This window comes from Mytilus galloprovincialis, chromosome 1 (genome assembly GCF_965363235.1).
Source record: "Mytilus galloprovincialis chromosome 1, xbMytGall1.hap1.1, whole genome shotgun sequence".
Classification (NCBI taxonomy): domain Eukaryota; kingdom Metazoa; phylum Mollusca; class Bivalvia; order Mytilida; family Mytilidae; genus Mytilus; species Mytilus galloprovincialis.
In genome coordinates, this window is record NC_134838.1 from 109,331,449 (window position 1) to 109,346,378 (window position 14,930).

Here is a 14,930-nt window from a genome sequence, read left to right on the forward strand (position 1 = left end):
AAAAAAATTGCAATTCATTTGATAAGGTTTCTCAATCTAACCACTTATTTGGAGTTACATAATACATTTTCATTTAATTCAATGCATTTATCACCATCAAAATATTTAAAATACCTATGTTAATCCGTACTATCTGACTAGTTTGGATTAACATGCTACTTAAAGGCGCCGTCCTTAAATAAAATACTTCAATGAAAGATAAAAGGGAAGTAACTTTGACCTGTTTAAATCTACAAAAGTAAACAATAAGGGTGTCAAGCTGAGTCATATACAACTTTTGGTCTCTACTGACCAAATTAACCGATTTCAATGGATTACTCAAATACACTTGGCAAACAAACAAATCCTTTGAGAACTTCCTTTTAATTCACAAACATAAAACTTCCCAGGATAAGTAATATTTCTTTTAACAGGAAACAAAATACAAGATAACAGGATTGCTTCACTTCCTTGATAACTATGTATTACCTATATCTTAATTCAGGGTATATAATTAAATCACAAGTTAATTCATCATCCAACAAAATTTGATGGGAAATGCAAAATTTGCACATGTATAATCGTGACTAAGTAAAACCACCTAAGGTAATGTATAATTCGGCACCTGTTTAATATTTGATAACTCGCAGCTAATACAAGTTGTGACAATATTTTCCTGTGAATGAAATTTCCGACTGAAATGCTAATTTAATCATGTATTATCTAGAGAGTGGTAAAATTGTCCTGTAAGCAATAGTACCCTCATCTGATAGTATTTCAATTAGCTGCTGATATATCTTACATTGTTGATTTCCTCTTTACAAATCTATATCTAAACTGAATTGTTTCATCTTCAGCAAAACCCAGTGTAAAGATCCAATTCCTTTCATGCTATGAAAAAAGATGCGAGAGTGGAGACTAATATTTTTGCAAGGCGAGTTGGTGACCAAAACCATGTTTTATTTTTTTGGGTCAAATGGGTTCTTGTGTATTGTTGTTTTTTCCCCCTTCTCAAAACTTCTGCTATAGTGACAAATTACCCACTTAACACAGCCACTTTGAGACAGTCTGAATATTTTAGGGTGACAAGTCTTGGGTAATTCTCTGTGGAACTTAGTACAGATATAGATTTTCCATCCATTTTGGCAAAGACTTACTTTAGATGTCAGATCTCTATGGAACCAGCCTCTTGAATGTAAATATTCCATCCCCTTGGCTATATCTAATGACAGACTTAATTTGGCTGTCCATGGAAGTTCAAAGTCGTTATCAGCCACCACTTGATCTAAACTTCCACCATTAATATACTACAATATAGAAAACATTCTATCTATGTGTTTTATTTAATATAAAGGGTATATGTTTTATTAAATGTAAAACTACAAGTATTTTATCACATTTAACACTTTCTATGTAGTTACTGATAGACAGAGACGATTTTTTAATATCTTATACATGAAGTGTGTTAATAAAATCTTAATTAATATTAAACCCATTTCACATCATAATTATATGTCAAGAAAAGTTGTCATTTGGAATATTAATAATGTACTTTATTAGCTGACAAACATAGAAAAATCCAGGGTTTTCAATGACAAATTTGTTGATTGGTAAAATATGACAAATATTTCACTAGGTTTCCCCAAGTGGTATACCAATTGACAACAGGACATGTTGACTTGTTGGTGAATTGGGTCATAATCATGTAAACAAAATCTTAGTATTAACAAATTGAATTTGATGCAGTATCTGTACTATGACATCAATCAAACTTATCTATACTATTGATACTTTGGTTTACACCAAATACTACATAACCTCTTCAGTGGCGGATCCAGAAATTTTCATAAGTGGGGGCCCACTGACTGACCTAAGAGGGGGCCCGCTCCAGTCACGCTTCAGTGATACCCTATATAAGCAACCAAATTTTTTCCCAAAAAGGGGGCCCCCTGGGCCCCCTCTAAATCCGCCTCTGCTCTTAATTTGAAGTGTAATGGTTACAAATTGTATATAGAATGTAGAAAATGGTTAATATCTACTTCCACATAAACAATATGTTGGAAATCTGAGTTATTGTCAATTCTCAAAGTAGATTTTAGACTGATCAATTGAAGCTTCATCTCCTTCATAATCAGGCACATACCAGTTCAGAAACCAGAAATATTAAAGCCTACTAGCTTAACTGGATGAAATGAACAGATAGATCCAAGTTAATCACAATATTTTCAATTACACTTTATTGTTTACAGCTAATATAACAAGTTTATATATATTGGGTGTTAGAGATAGAACTGTAACAATTATGGATGATGGATTGGTTAGCTGATTAGGAAATCTTAGGATCAATACAACAGACTTAGAGATCATTGTAGCCTTATGTTACCTTAAACCTCCAGTGTCATATATATTTCCTTTTACTTAATGGGATGAAAGAGTTAATTATTCATACTTATCTGGTATTCATTAGTAGCATTGATGCTATTGTTAACATCTAAAGTAACATTAAAATGCACACAATTGTTTTCCCTTAGTGTTGACCAACATTTACTTTATATGTGTTTTTTACAATTGTTTTTTTTTTTAATTTTGTCATTATTTTCCATATATAGCATATACATTTCACAATTAAAAGCATTGTTGTTACTTTTTCAGCTTTTTATTCTAACTTCACACATCTTTAAATATTAAGTATTTGAAAATTTTAAAGAAAAATGTAACATTATTAGATTCTGGATGTGAAAATGTTAAAATCATGTGAATAACTGTTCTGTCTTGGGATGGTGGAAGAGGAATTACAGCAATGTTTTGTACCTTTTCTCCCAAACTCTTGGTACACCTCCACAAATCTGATAACTACATGACTGGCCTAATTATTCACAATTAATTAACATCAAACACAATCTACTTTAGCATATGCAGTAACTGTCAGTCTGCAATTTAGTATTTGTCTTAATCCACCCATACCAATGTCTGTATAGACATACTACATAGTCCTCTTCAAACAAACCAACTGCCAGATATTTATTTGTCATGGATGAATTGTTATATTATACATGCTTAAATATATAATTCGTTGATATAGTTCATTTTTTTAATAAGTGTTTGTATTACTGTATGCATAAGAGGGAAATCAGAGATGTTTGTGAACAAAATATGTTTAAGTTTCTGTACTAAAATGTACCATATGTTTTTTTCATCCTAAGTTGACCCACATCAAAACAATCAGAATCAATAACAAGTTACTATAACATTGTAACAATGTACATCAAGTGTAAATCATTATTTGTATTACTCCTCTTCATATCACACTGCTTTTGTTCTAGTGTTTGTAAAACCCACTACCACTTACATAAAGTTGCAGTCATTTTTTTGCTCAGTACTGTACACTCCTCTTGTTGTTAAGCATTGGCAAAACATTCCATGATCAGAATTTATCATAGCAAGCATTGTCAAACAAGAAGTGATTGCCCAACAGATTTTATAATAGGGAACACAGTATAAACCTACAAGGAGTGATTGCCCAACAGATTTTATAATAGGGAACACAGTAAATATCTACAAGAAGTGATTGCCCAACAGATTTTATAATAGGGTACTCAGTATAAACCTACAAGAAGTGATTGCCCAACAGATTTTATAATAGGGAACACAGTATAAATCTACAAGAAGTGATTGCCCAACAGATTTTATAATAGGGAACACAGTATAAATCTACAAGAAGTGATTGCCCAACAGATTTTATAATAGGGAACACAGTATAAATCTACAAGAAGTGATTGCCCAACAGATTTTATAATAGGGAACACAGTATAAATCTACAAGAAGTGATTGCCCAACAGATTTTATAATAGGGAACACAGTATAAACCTACAAGAAGTGATTGCCCAACAGATTTTATAATAGGGAACACAGTATAAACCTACAAGAAGTGATTGCCCAACAGATTTTATAATAGGGAACACAGTATAAACCTACAAAAAGTGATTGCCCAACAGATTTTATAATAGGGAACACTGTATAAATCTACAAGAAGTGATTGCCAAACAGATTTTATAATAGGGAACACAGTATAAATCTACAAGAAGTGATTGCCCAACAGATTTTACAATAGGGAACACAGTATAAATCTACAAGAAGTGATTGCCCAACAGATTTTATAATAGGGAACACAGTATAAATCTACAAGAAGTGATTGCCCAACAGATTTTATAATAGGGAACACAGTATAAATCTACAAAAAGTGATTGCCCAACAGATTTTATAATAGGGAACAGATTATAAATCTACAAGAAGTGATTGCCCAACAGATTTTATAATAGGGAACACTGTATAAATCTACAAGAAGTGATTGCCCAACAGATTTTATAATAGGGAACACAGTATAAACCTACAAGGAGTGATTGCCCAACAGATTTTATAATAGGGAACACAGTATAAATCTACAAGAAGTGATTGCCCAACAGATTTTATAATAGGGAACACAGTATAAATCTACAAGAAGTGATTGCCCAACAGATTTTATAATAGGGAACACAGTATAAATCAACAAGTAGTGATTGCCCAACAGATTTTATAATAGGGAACACAGTATAAATCAACTTCTAATGTCTAAGTCTAGACAAAAATACTAAATCATTCTTTCATACAGAAGCTGACAAACAACAAGCAAAATCTTTCCATGTTAGAGGTTATTATAAAACTAACTTTAAGAAGGAAGTGACGATGCAGCAGTAATGAAAAGATCTACAACATATAACTTAACATAACTAAGTAGGGAAAGTAATAGATTGACAGATGAACATGACCATTGCAGTTTCTCCTTGACTTGGGCTATATATGTATAGTATTGCTTCTTTCCTTGTTTCGATCAAGGATAAATGTATTACTAAACTTACCTCTGTCAAAGCATGGAGTTGTCCTTCATGAACACAGACACCAATAAACCTGTAATAAAAAAACTACATGCATCAGATAAGGTTTATATAAGATTTGTCAACCCTATACTGTTAACCAACTTATTTTTGCAAGCGGTTTATTTTTGCGACTTTCACGGGTAGAAAAATAATGTGAATATAAATAGTCGCGAATATGTAAATCTAGGATCTTTCAATGTTAAACTACAGCATCTTAATGAGAAAATCGCAAAATTAAAAAGCCGCGAAGTTGACTAGTAAGAATAAAACGTGAAAATAAGTTGGTTTACAGTATTTTAAACACATAACTGAACCAGTAATATATAGATATAAGATGTGCCTGATGTGGTATAAGTGCCAATGAGACAACTCTCCATCCTAGTCACAATTTATAACAGTAAACCTATATCTGTAGGTCAAAGTACTGTCTTCAACACAGAGCATTGGCTCACACACAACAGCAAGCTATAAAGGGCCCCAAAAATTACTAGTGTAAGTTAAACCATTCAAACAGGAAAACCAATGGTCTAATCTATATAAAAACATGAAACACTTATGAACCATATCAACAAACAACAACTACTGAACATCAATTCCTGACTTAGTACAGGTGCAAACATAATACATAAAGGATTTTTTTTAAATAAAAACCATTTACATAATCTGGAGATATTCATGCAAATTGCATTCTATCATGTGGCTTTGAAAAATTTGTTATTTGAATAAATCTGGCCGAGCAATTTAGGTTCCTACATCTAATAATTCTTAAGAAAACTTGTGAACATGTGAATCTTTTTTTGGAGGGGAGACTAATGTAATAGAAAGTTCTGTTTTTATTTTAAGTGATGGCCATATATGTTGAACACATGTATGTAACAATGTATCAAGTGTCTATAGAATTTATAAAGAGATATTACCGGTACAATGTTTCAAAATCTCTAATCAATAAACTATGATAGACAACTTTAAATCAAGAATTATTATAGGAAACTTGTTGAGTTCCAGGATATGCCTGGTAAACTAACTATTACAAAATGAATGAAAATGACTACATTATTACCGTAAGTCCCTCTCAAAAGTTTATATTTAGGTTTCTTCAATACTTTTGCCAATGTTAAACTTAAATCTTATTTAATTATAACTCTATTTCTTAAGTTATATAATTTTTTGAAGAGCAGGTTATAAACAATTTACCATGTGATATACAACTTAATGTTCAGTTTTCAACAATATAAATGAGGTGGAAATTTATGTAGTATTTCTCTGTGTGGGATGGTACAAAATGATAAATAACAAATACTGATGATTTCATCATTTATTTCATGGTACTTGGAACTAATGCATTTCACCAAAGCTATCCATTCTGTTATCTTTAATGGAAGATGAAATGCAAATAATTATTTTACCTAACGGTCTCTTGTACTTTTAAATGTCTTGCACTGATACTTGAGAAGATCTGACAGACTTTAAGGGGGAAAAAAAGCTTTGAATACTGGAAATGAATTTTTACTGATAGTTTTGACAGACAACCAGATATGTTTCTTAAATTACAGTTTGCATATATAGCTATCAGCAAAGATGAGGTCTCAAAATCATTTCAATAAAGCAAAGATAAACTTTGAAGATCTCATATATCAAAATATGTAAGAACTATATGTATATATTGATTGTCAGTGGCATTTATAAGTTGTGGCATGAACTCAACTTGCAGAGACTGAGACTGGCATATTGAACTTCCTCACCAATGATTGGGGAGGGGGAGGCTACTCTCTGTGAACCAGAAGAGACAATTAATGAGATACATATGCATGTGGCATATTTTACAAGTTTAAGAGTCGTAAATGTATCTGCTTGACCAAGAAACCTAGTAACAGAGATTCAGATGATTTGACAAATTATATAATTTGTTTCTTTTTATCTTCAAGTGTAAGTCGTACTGTCAAGTGTGTTTATTCAAATGATATTTATATGTAATAATACAATAGCTGTACAAGTATAGTATTTATGGGTTATATAAGTCATCAGTTTCCTGAAGTACATCATGCTTATCATCAGTGAATAAAACAAGTCCCAGAAGTCTTGAGGAATTCCCAATATCATGAGAAATGCCATCATAGGCGGATCCAGTGGGGCCGCAGGGTTGGCAAAAACCCAGGTTTCATGAGTATTGCCCAGCACAGTGGGAAATACTGGGAAAACATGAGTTCTACTGGGTTTGAGTGGGTAATACTGGGCAATACTGGGTAATATAAAATACTGGTCTGAATTTTGTAGAGGATTCAGTGATCAAACACAAATGTTATACATTTAAGATACGTTTAACCTATTTTGTTTATCTACATTGGTTAAACTGTAAAAATAAAAATGAATAAAGGGCAAAAAATCATTTTTTCAAAAACATAAAACTCATATTAAAAATTAACAATTACATGTAAGAACAAGAATGTGTCCATAGTACACGGATGCCCCACTCGCACTATCATTTTACATGTTCACTGGACCGTGAAATTGGGGTCAATACTTTAATTTGGCATTAAAATTAGAAAGATCATATCATAGTTAACATGTGTACTAAGTTTCAAGTTGATTGGACTTCAACTTCATCAAAAACTACCTTGACCAAAAACTTTAACCTGAGCTTCACACTATCTTCTTCTTTGTTCAGTGGACCATGAAATTGGGGTCAATACTTTAATTTGACATCAAAATTAGAAAGATCATATCATAGGGAACATGTGTACTAAGTTTCAAATTGATTGGACTTCAACTTCATCAAAAACTACCTGGACCAAAAACTTTAATCTGAAGCGGGACGAACGAACGGACGAACGGACAACGGAGGCACAGACCAGAAAACATAATGCCCCTCTACTATCGTAGGTGGAGCATAAAAATACATTTAAATAATGTATATCATGTATATGGTATACTGTCACTAATTAATAAGTTATTATTCAGATTACAACATTGATTTGTTTATGTAGCAATAATCAGCCCTTTCAATTCTATAAGTGTTAATGGCATGATCCCTTAGGGTGTTTATATAGCAATATGAATGTATAACAATTAAAATTGCAATTCACTTCAACACTGCAATTAATGCATTTTTTTCAAAGTTTAGATTCTTGAAACAATGCTTTGTAATTAACAAGGTATCCATATAGATTTTAAATGTGCAAGTCTTGTATTCTGTCTACATAAAGAATTGATTGAAGAAGAGAATGAAAATGAATTTTAAATCTTAAAGAAATGACTGTCAATGGTTATATGTATAAAATGTTTATATCAAGCTATAACACTATGAAACTATAACAAGTTTATACTAAATTTAGTTAAAATAAACTTAAAAAATCATATTGCCCAGTAAAGCCCAGTATTACCCATTTCTGGGAGTATTGCCCAGCCCGGGAATTCCTGGGCAGGTAATACTTTGACAACCCTGAGTGGGGGGGGTCCCTAGAGGGCCCTGGATCTGACACTGGCCATCTCACTGTTTCCTCAAATGAAATTTATAAGTAATAATACCAGTATTGTAAATGTATCTAAGAACTAAGAACATAAACCAGTTAACCAGTGATTTTTGTGTCTGATCTTGGTTACTATGGTTAATGCAACATGTGATACAGCTTTTACCATGTTTTATTCTCTATATATAATACCAATGTTGTATAGTACCTAGATATATTGTACAAGTCCAAAGTGTCCACTAGTATTAAATTTGATATGACATCTAGGTGCACTTTCACATTTTCCCATTTTTAGGACAAAAACAAGATGCAGTCTAAGCAATGGTCCATGTTCATGTTCTCTGGTTTAAATATATTATCCTACTCATGACTAATGTACATATCTTCATTTAGAATTGGACTGTTTTTGTTTTATTTACAGGCCAGAACATCATATATGATTGTGGAAACTTTTTTTGTTAAGGTTAATTTGAATTGAACCAAAAATAATTATACTCATATTTCATCTTTTGATTTTAGATTTAGATTTAATGACAGTATAATAACATTTACTGCTAAGACAAGTTAACATTATGATCTCTGAGATTATAAGTTTAACCTTCTAAACATATCCTTAATCTGTTTTCAGTCTGGTAGTTTATATGTATACAGAGACATTATACTTTAATCTGTTATCTTAGGACATGAATCAAGGAAAACTAGGCGTTGAATAACCAAATCTTCCTTACAATTTCAAACTATTTGAGTATATGTACAGTGGTGGATCCAGGGGGGGGTTCCAGGGGTTGGAAACCTTTTTTTTGACATCAATGCATTTGAATGGGGAAATATAGTTGGAAACCTCCTCCCTTTGTCCCCTCCTTTTTAAAATTGATGGATCTGCGCCTGATGTATATATGTGATGCACCTTTGAAATATTGATACATGTACTGACTATTGACCCATCAATCTTTACGGCAGTAAACATAATATGAATGAGTTTTTCTATAGTTTCACCATCTATTGAAGGTAAAGTCACTCAAAGTGTTCAATATTATAGCTGTCTACATAAAAACTATCCTAGTTCATTGGATCTGGCTAGTAACGTCTTTCCTGTATTTCTAGGATGTGGCTTTAAGAAATATGATAATACACCTAATCTCACCTATATATATCGTTTTCATTAACCAAATAGTAACCATCACCAACTATATATATATATATATGTCGTGTACATTTTATTATTTTGTACAGGTTATTACTTCAGTGGCATAGCTAGGCGGAAGCTCGGAAGTCAAGGCTTCAACATCATTTTGTCAAAAACAAAAAATCATAATAAAAATAATAAAAAATAAAAACGAGCTAGAGGTATGAGAGAGAGGGAGGAGACTCCGAGTGAAAGAAAGTGAAGGGGAAAATAAATGAGCACTGTGCGGTTAAATAAACAAAAAGTTGTAGAAGTCAACGAGTCGATATCACTTCTCAGACTCTCGGCGTTCGTTCCCATCACCAGCGCTTTATTTCCCCTCTTTTTATAGCAGACGAATATTGTGTCTGCAGGGTGTTCTGCTATTTACAATGCAATGCAGAATTGACAATGCCTGTGACCAATTTCACCGCTGAATCAACGCAGTTTCAGTGTCATGTGCCGGGTTAAAACATATCTGCGTTATACGATGACAACCGAACGACTTTCGGGGCTATAGATGTATCCTTCACGCGTACAAGGAGACGTCCATTGATAAAGTAATTGACATTAGGCTTGCTTTTTTGTTGGTGAGAGAGATTGACTCTGACCAGGGACAGTCTATACTAGTTAGTATAGAAAGTCCCTGCTTTGACTCTTTTAATAATTCATATCCACACAAACAATTCAAAAGAGAAAACTAACGGCCTGATTCATGTACAAAATAATGAAAGAAAAACAAATATGATACAGCAACAAACGACAACCATTACACTGAATTACATGCTCCTGACTTGGGACAGGCACATACCGAATGTGGCGGGGCTAAACTAATTTGAAGGCACCATCCTGCCCTAACCTGGGTACCCATTATATTAACCTGAATATATTGTTTAAATCTCATCACCAAACAATTTTTAATGGTGTGGTTTTTGTCGAGCCTGCGACTTTTGACACAAACGCGATCTTTACATTCCGTCGGCGGCGGCGGCGGCGGCGTCCAGAAATATTCACTGTGTGGTTAAAGTTTTTGAAATTTTAATAACTTTCTTAAACAACCCTGGATTTCTACCAAAATTGGACAGAAGCTTGAATATGATCAAAAGCTAGTATCTAGAAGGAAATTAAAAAAATATATATTTCCTGTTTTTCCGTATATTACTTATATATGGACTTAGTTTTTTATCCAGTTACATACAGTCTGCAGTTAAAGTTCTTAAAACATTTATTAGATTCTTAAGCAGGCGAGACACTGGTCTTAGCAAATATAACCTTTTTATCCCACTGGAATCTCCTGGTTTTTACAGTTTCTTTGAGGAACAATATATATTTTTTCACAAAATTATCTGACTTGTATCAAACAAAAATGCTTTTGACTACACCTTAACATTCAATATTTTCAGTTAATATTTGTGGGTCTAAAACCCTAAAATCCAGGAGCTTACTTATACAAGTAATAACCTGTATGATGGCATCATACAGGTTATTACTTGTATAAATATTATTGTACAGGTAATAACCTGTACAAATTTTTTGGAGAAAAAGATAATAACTTGTACAACTCACTATATCTTTCGTATTTTTTTAAATATATATTGTGTTTGTTTTTCTGTTCTTATTTTCAAGTGTTTATCAGTATTATTTTTAAAATATTAGAAGTTTACAGATGAACGAAGGACGCAAAGTAATAATATAAGCTAACGTGACACCTTGTGCAAATTTAGCTAAACAGCTAGATGCCATGTAAATACGGACATCTGGTACAAAGCGACATGGTCGTTAAAAGCAAAAATAAATTGGTACCCTCCATTCATTTATTTTCAAACATACATCATGACAAAAAATTGCATACATAATATCATACATTGGAAATATAAGTCAAGCCTAATGGATTAAAAAACCTATTTGTTTGCACAAGACAAGGAAGCATGGCATCTTGAATTACACAATAAGTTCATTTTTTTGCATTTACATTTGCCTGTTTTACAGCCACCCGACAGCTGCAGTGAACATGACCTTGGCCACCACTTAAAGAAAGCAATTGTACTGCTTTTCTGACGTTAACCTCTGTGTTCTCTGGTATGTCCAATATTGTCAATTCCTTTCTCTGAATCTTTTCAATTTGATTTCGACTCATGAAACCGATCATGATTCCAATTTTTGTACCTATTTGATATCCATTTTCTGCAATATCAAGCACAACACCTTTGATGTTTTTACAGTCCCATCGGCCCACGGTCTACTCTTAGTACTGGTATTATGACATTGTCTCCAATTTCTAAATCTTTTAATCTTTTGTTTGGAAGAAGACAACATCTCATCGGCCTGTATTTGTTGGCCTGACAGGGCTCGTTTTCTTGCACGTATTATTTTGAAATTTGTGTCCAAGAAATCATCACAGTCTTTATGTCAGTGTTTGCTCTTTCGACAGACCCCTGACTTTGAGGGTGACGTGGTCTACCATGCACTAATTTAAGCTCTTGCCAAAGGAGTTTAAGTTCTGTAATTACATTAGCCGTAAATTCCCTTCCATTATCACTTTTCAGTATATGTGGAGCTCCCAAAAGCAGAAAAATGTCAATGAGTTAGTAAGCTACTTCAGCTGCTCTTTTTGTCTTTAAAGGGCGCAGTACACTGAATTTGGTTAAGTGGTCCTGGTAGTGCATGCTCAACTTGTATTCTCCATCTGGACATGACTGATAGTCAACAAGGTCTACTTGACAACGGGAATTAAAGACTGTAGAAGTGATAGGACGAACAACTAATTTTGTGGTATCAGTACGACTTTTATTCAAAATACACTGTTCACACATCTGAATGAAAATTCTGATAATTTCTGTGCTGATATTGGCAAATTAAACTCCTTATATGTCTTGTGGATGCCTCCATGGCCAACTCCAGAATGTGCAGTTCTAATCAACGGATAAAGTTCATCTACTGTACAATAGTAGAAAATTTCGTCACCTTTGCGAATGAGTTTTTCATTGCCTGCTACACTCAAAACATCATATTGCATTAAGAAATATCTTTGAAGAGCAGTCTTTTTGGAACTTAATTTTGCTTCCTTTACATTCCCAATAGTCTCTCTGTATCTTTCATGTGTAAATATTGAATTATTACAAGATTTATTGTCATCACACAATTTAATTATTTCATCATGAAATTTCTTTTCTTTACTGTTTTCCATCTAACACTTTAGTTTTGACTACTTAAATGGACAGTTTTGTTCATATATTTGATATATTAAATGTACTCACAAATTGAGAGTTAATACCTTTAGGCAAAGTAATGAATTATATGTTAAAAGGGAAACGATGTGTTGTGAACTTCAAATAGGCCAAGGTAAAATAATGATTTGTACAAGTTATTATCTTTTTCTCCACAAAATTTGTACAGGTTATTACTTGTACAATTATATTTATACAAGTAATAACCTGTATGATGGCATCATACAAGTAATTACTTGTATGAAAATTTTGTACAAGTAATAACCTGTACAAAATAATAGCATGTACAAGACATATATATATAATATAATCATTTTACTGAAACCATTTTTACCTAATTTCGATTATCTTTCTCTGTTTTTTGTTTTTGTTTTGCCCAACATGATGATATGGTGGTCATTTGAAATTGTCACAATTTTTAAGTAACATGAATGGGAAAGGAACAAAGATTATGCAATTTCAGGTTAAACCTGCAGCTGTAGAAGCCAGTTACTTTAGAAAAATGGCAGGCTATATAGGTAAAAAATCAGCTCTTGAAGAGTCATGATTGAAGAAGGTGAGTTGAAGTAGGACTTGTTCAACAGTCAATGCATAGTGACCAAAAAACAATACTACACCTACTAATAAACTTACAATCTATTAGTGAACAGATGTATCCTGCTTATTAGATATCAATTACATAATCTACTGGTTGTCACAAGTTAATTGATAAATTAGTAAATAAAAGGTACAACATATGTAAGATTTGTCAGGTTAATCAATGAAATATATTGTTATTAAATCAAAATATTGAATAATTGGAACAGATTTTATCAGAAATTTGACTAAAACAATAAATAGACAGGAAATATTGAAGTGTTTATCAAAAAAAATAACATTTATTCAATAAAATATGCTATAATGGATAAATCTTTTCAATTACAGCATTGAATTCATCCAAGTAAAGTACAATTCACTAGGTAATCCATTTTGATTTCAGATGGACACATGTTTATCATGTTTATCTGTATTTGAATCTCAAATTTTTGCATCTGTTTGATGCAAAAATTGTGGCAGTTATGTTTAAAGTGTAAGTAAACAGTTTTCATTACACAGTATATATTGGATAAATCAGACCCTATATATGCATGAACAAAAGTGGACACAACCAAAATACATAGATTATCATTTGTATAATTAGGTCCAGTATTATAAAACATTGTGCATACAGAATCAATTATACATGTAACACATCATAGCCCTGAAGGTGTAGGAACAAGGAGTTTACAACTTCAACAATCCCTCTTTACAGCACAAGGGGTCCACAAATCTTACAACTTTTAAATCTAATTGACTCCCTGCTCCTACGAGACAGATGTTGAATTTTAATGGGTTAATCTTTTTATTCCAGGATTGAACACAGTAGCCCCTGCCTTATAAATATGGAATTAACCTCTATCAATTGCCAATGCCTTAGGCTTTGTAATTCATGTTTTAACCCAAGAAGAAAGAAATTTAGACATGTGGTCTCATGTCCAAGTTTACATCAAGATCTAGAGAGTAATTTGCAGCCAATAACAAAAGTTTTGGATGAAAGTAATATTTATGTCTTTTGTTTCATTAAAAAAAAGGCTACAAATTTCTGTTGTATCTAATTCTATGAGTAATATTGTGTAATTATTAATTTTTCAAATTTGAAATCCTGTGATTCCACTACTACGTTGACATAAACCAAACCAGTAAAACTGGCTAATGGATAGTACCTCGTTAATAATCATCTCCCCTGAAAATCTTGACTTACCACAAAGTCAACTCAATTCAGGTCTTCAGTAGCCAAACATGTTAGTTGCTACTAATGCTCCACAAGTCAGTTCCTCTTTTTAATTACTTCAAAAAAACTAATTCTATTGCAGAGGTAAATTTACAATTCAGTTCCCCCAAATGAGCTTACCGTAGAATGTTAGGATGTGATAGTCTGTTCATTAGTTGTACTTCACGTAACATATTAGGACGATTTTCTGAGTTTGTATTCATCTTCAGCACCATAACTTGACCAGAGACTTTGTGAGTTACCTACAATACAGCAACAAAACACATCAGAATAGAAATGGTCAAATCTATGATAACTCTTACCTTCAAATAAATTTTAGTGATATCATCACACAATGTGTTAACAAAAACTCAATCAAATTGGTGCCAT

General features: G+C 32.5%; 1 protein-coding gene across 1 annotated transcript in view; it reads right to left on the bottom strand.

The window, feature by feature from the left end:
* Positions 1-14,930, bottom strand: part of LOC143050638 (dual specificity testis-specific protein kinase 2-like) — a 39,671-nt gene that overhangs the window by 16,121 nt on the left and 8,620 nt on the right. Inside the window, exons 2-4 of the mRNA XM_076223837.1 lie at positions 14,682-14,803; positions 4,875-4,923; positions 1,137-1,286 (exon numbers count right to left, since the gene is read on the bottom strand). Coding sequence (XP_076079952.1) covers positions 1,137-1,286; positions 4,875-4,923; positions 14,682-14,803 — 321 coding nt within the window. The remainder of the gene's footprint in view (positions 1-1,136; positions 1,287-4,874; positions 4,924-14,681; positions 14,804-14,930) is intronic.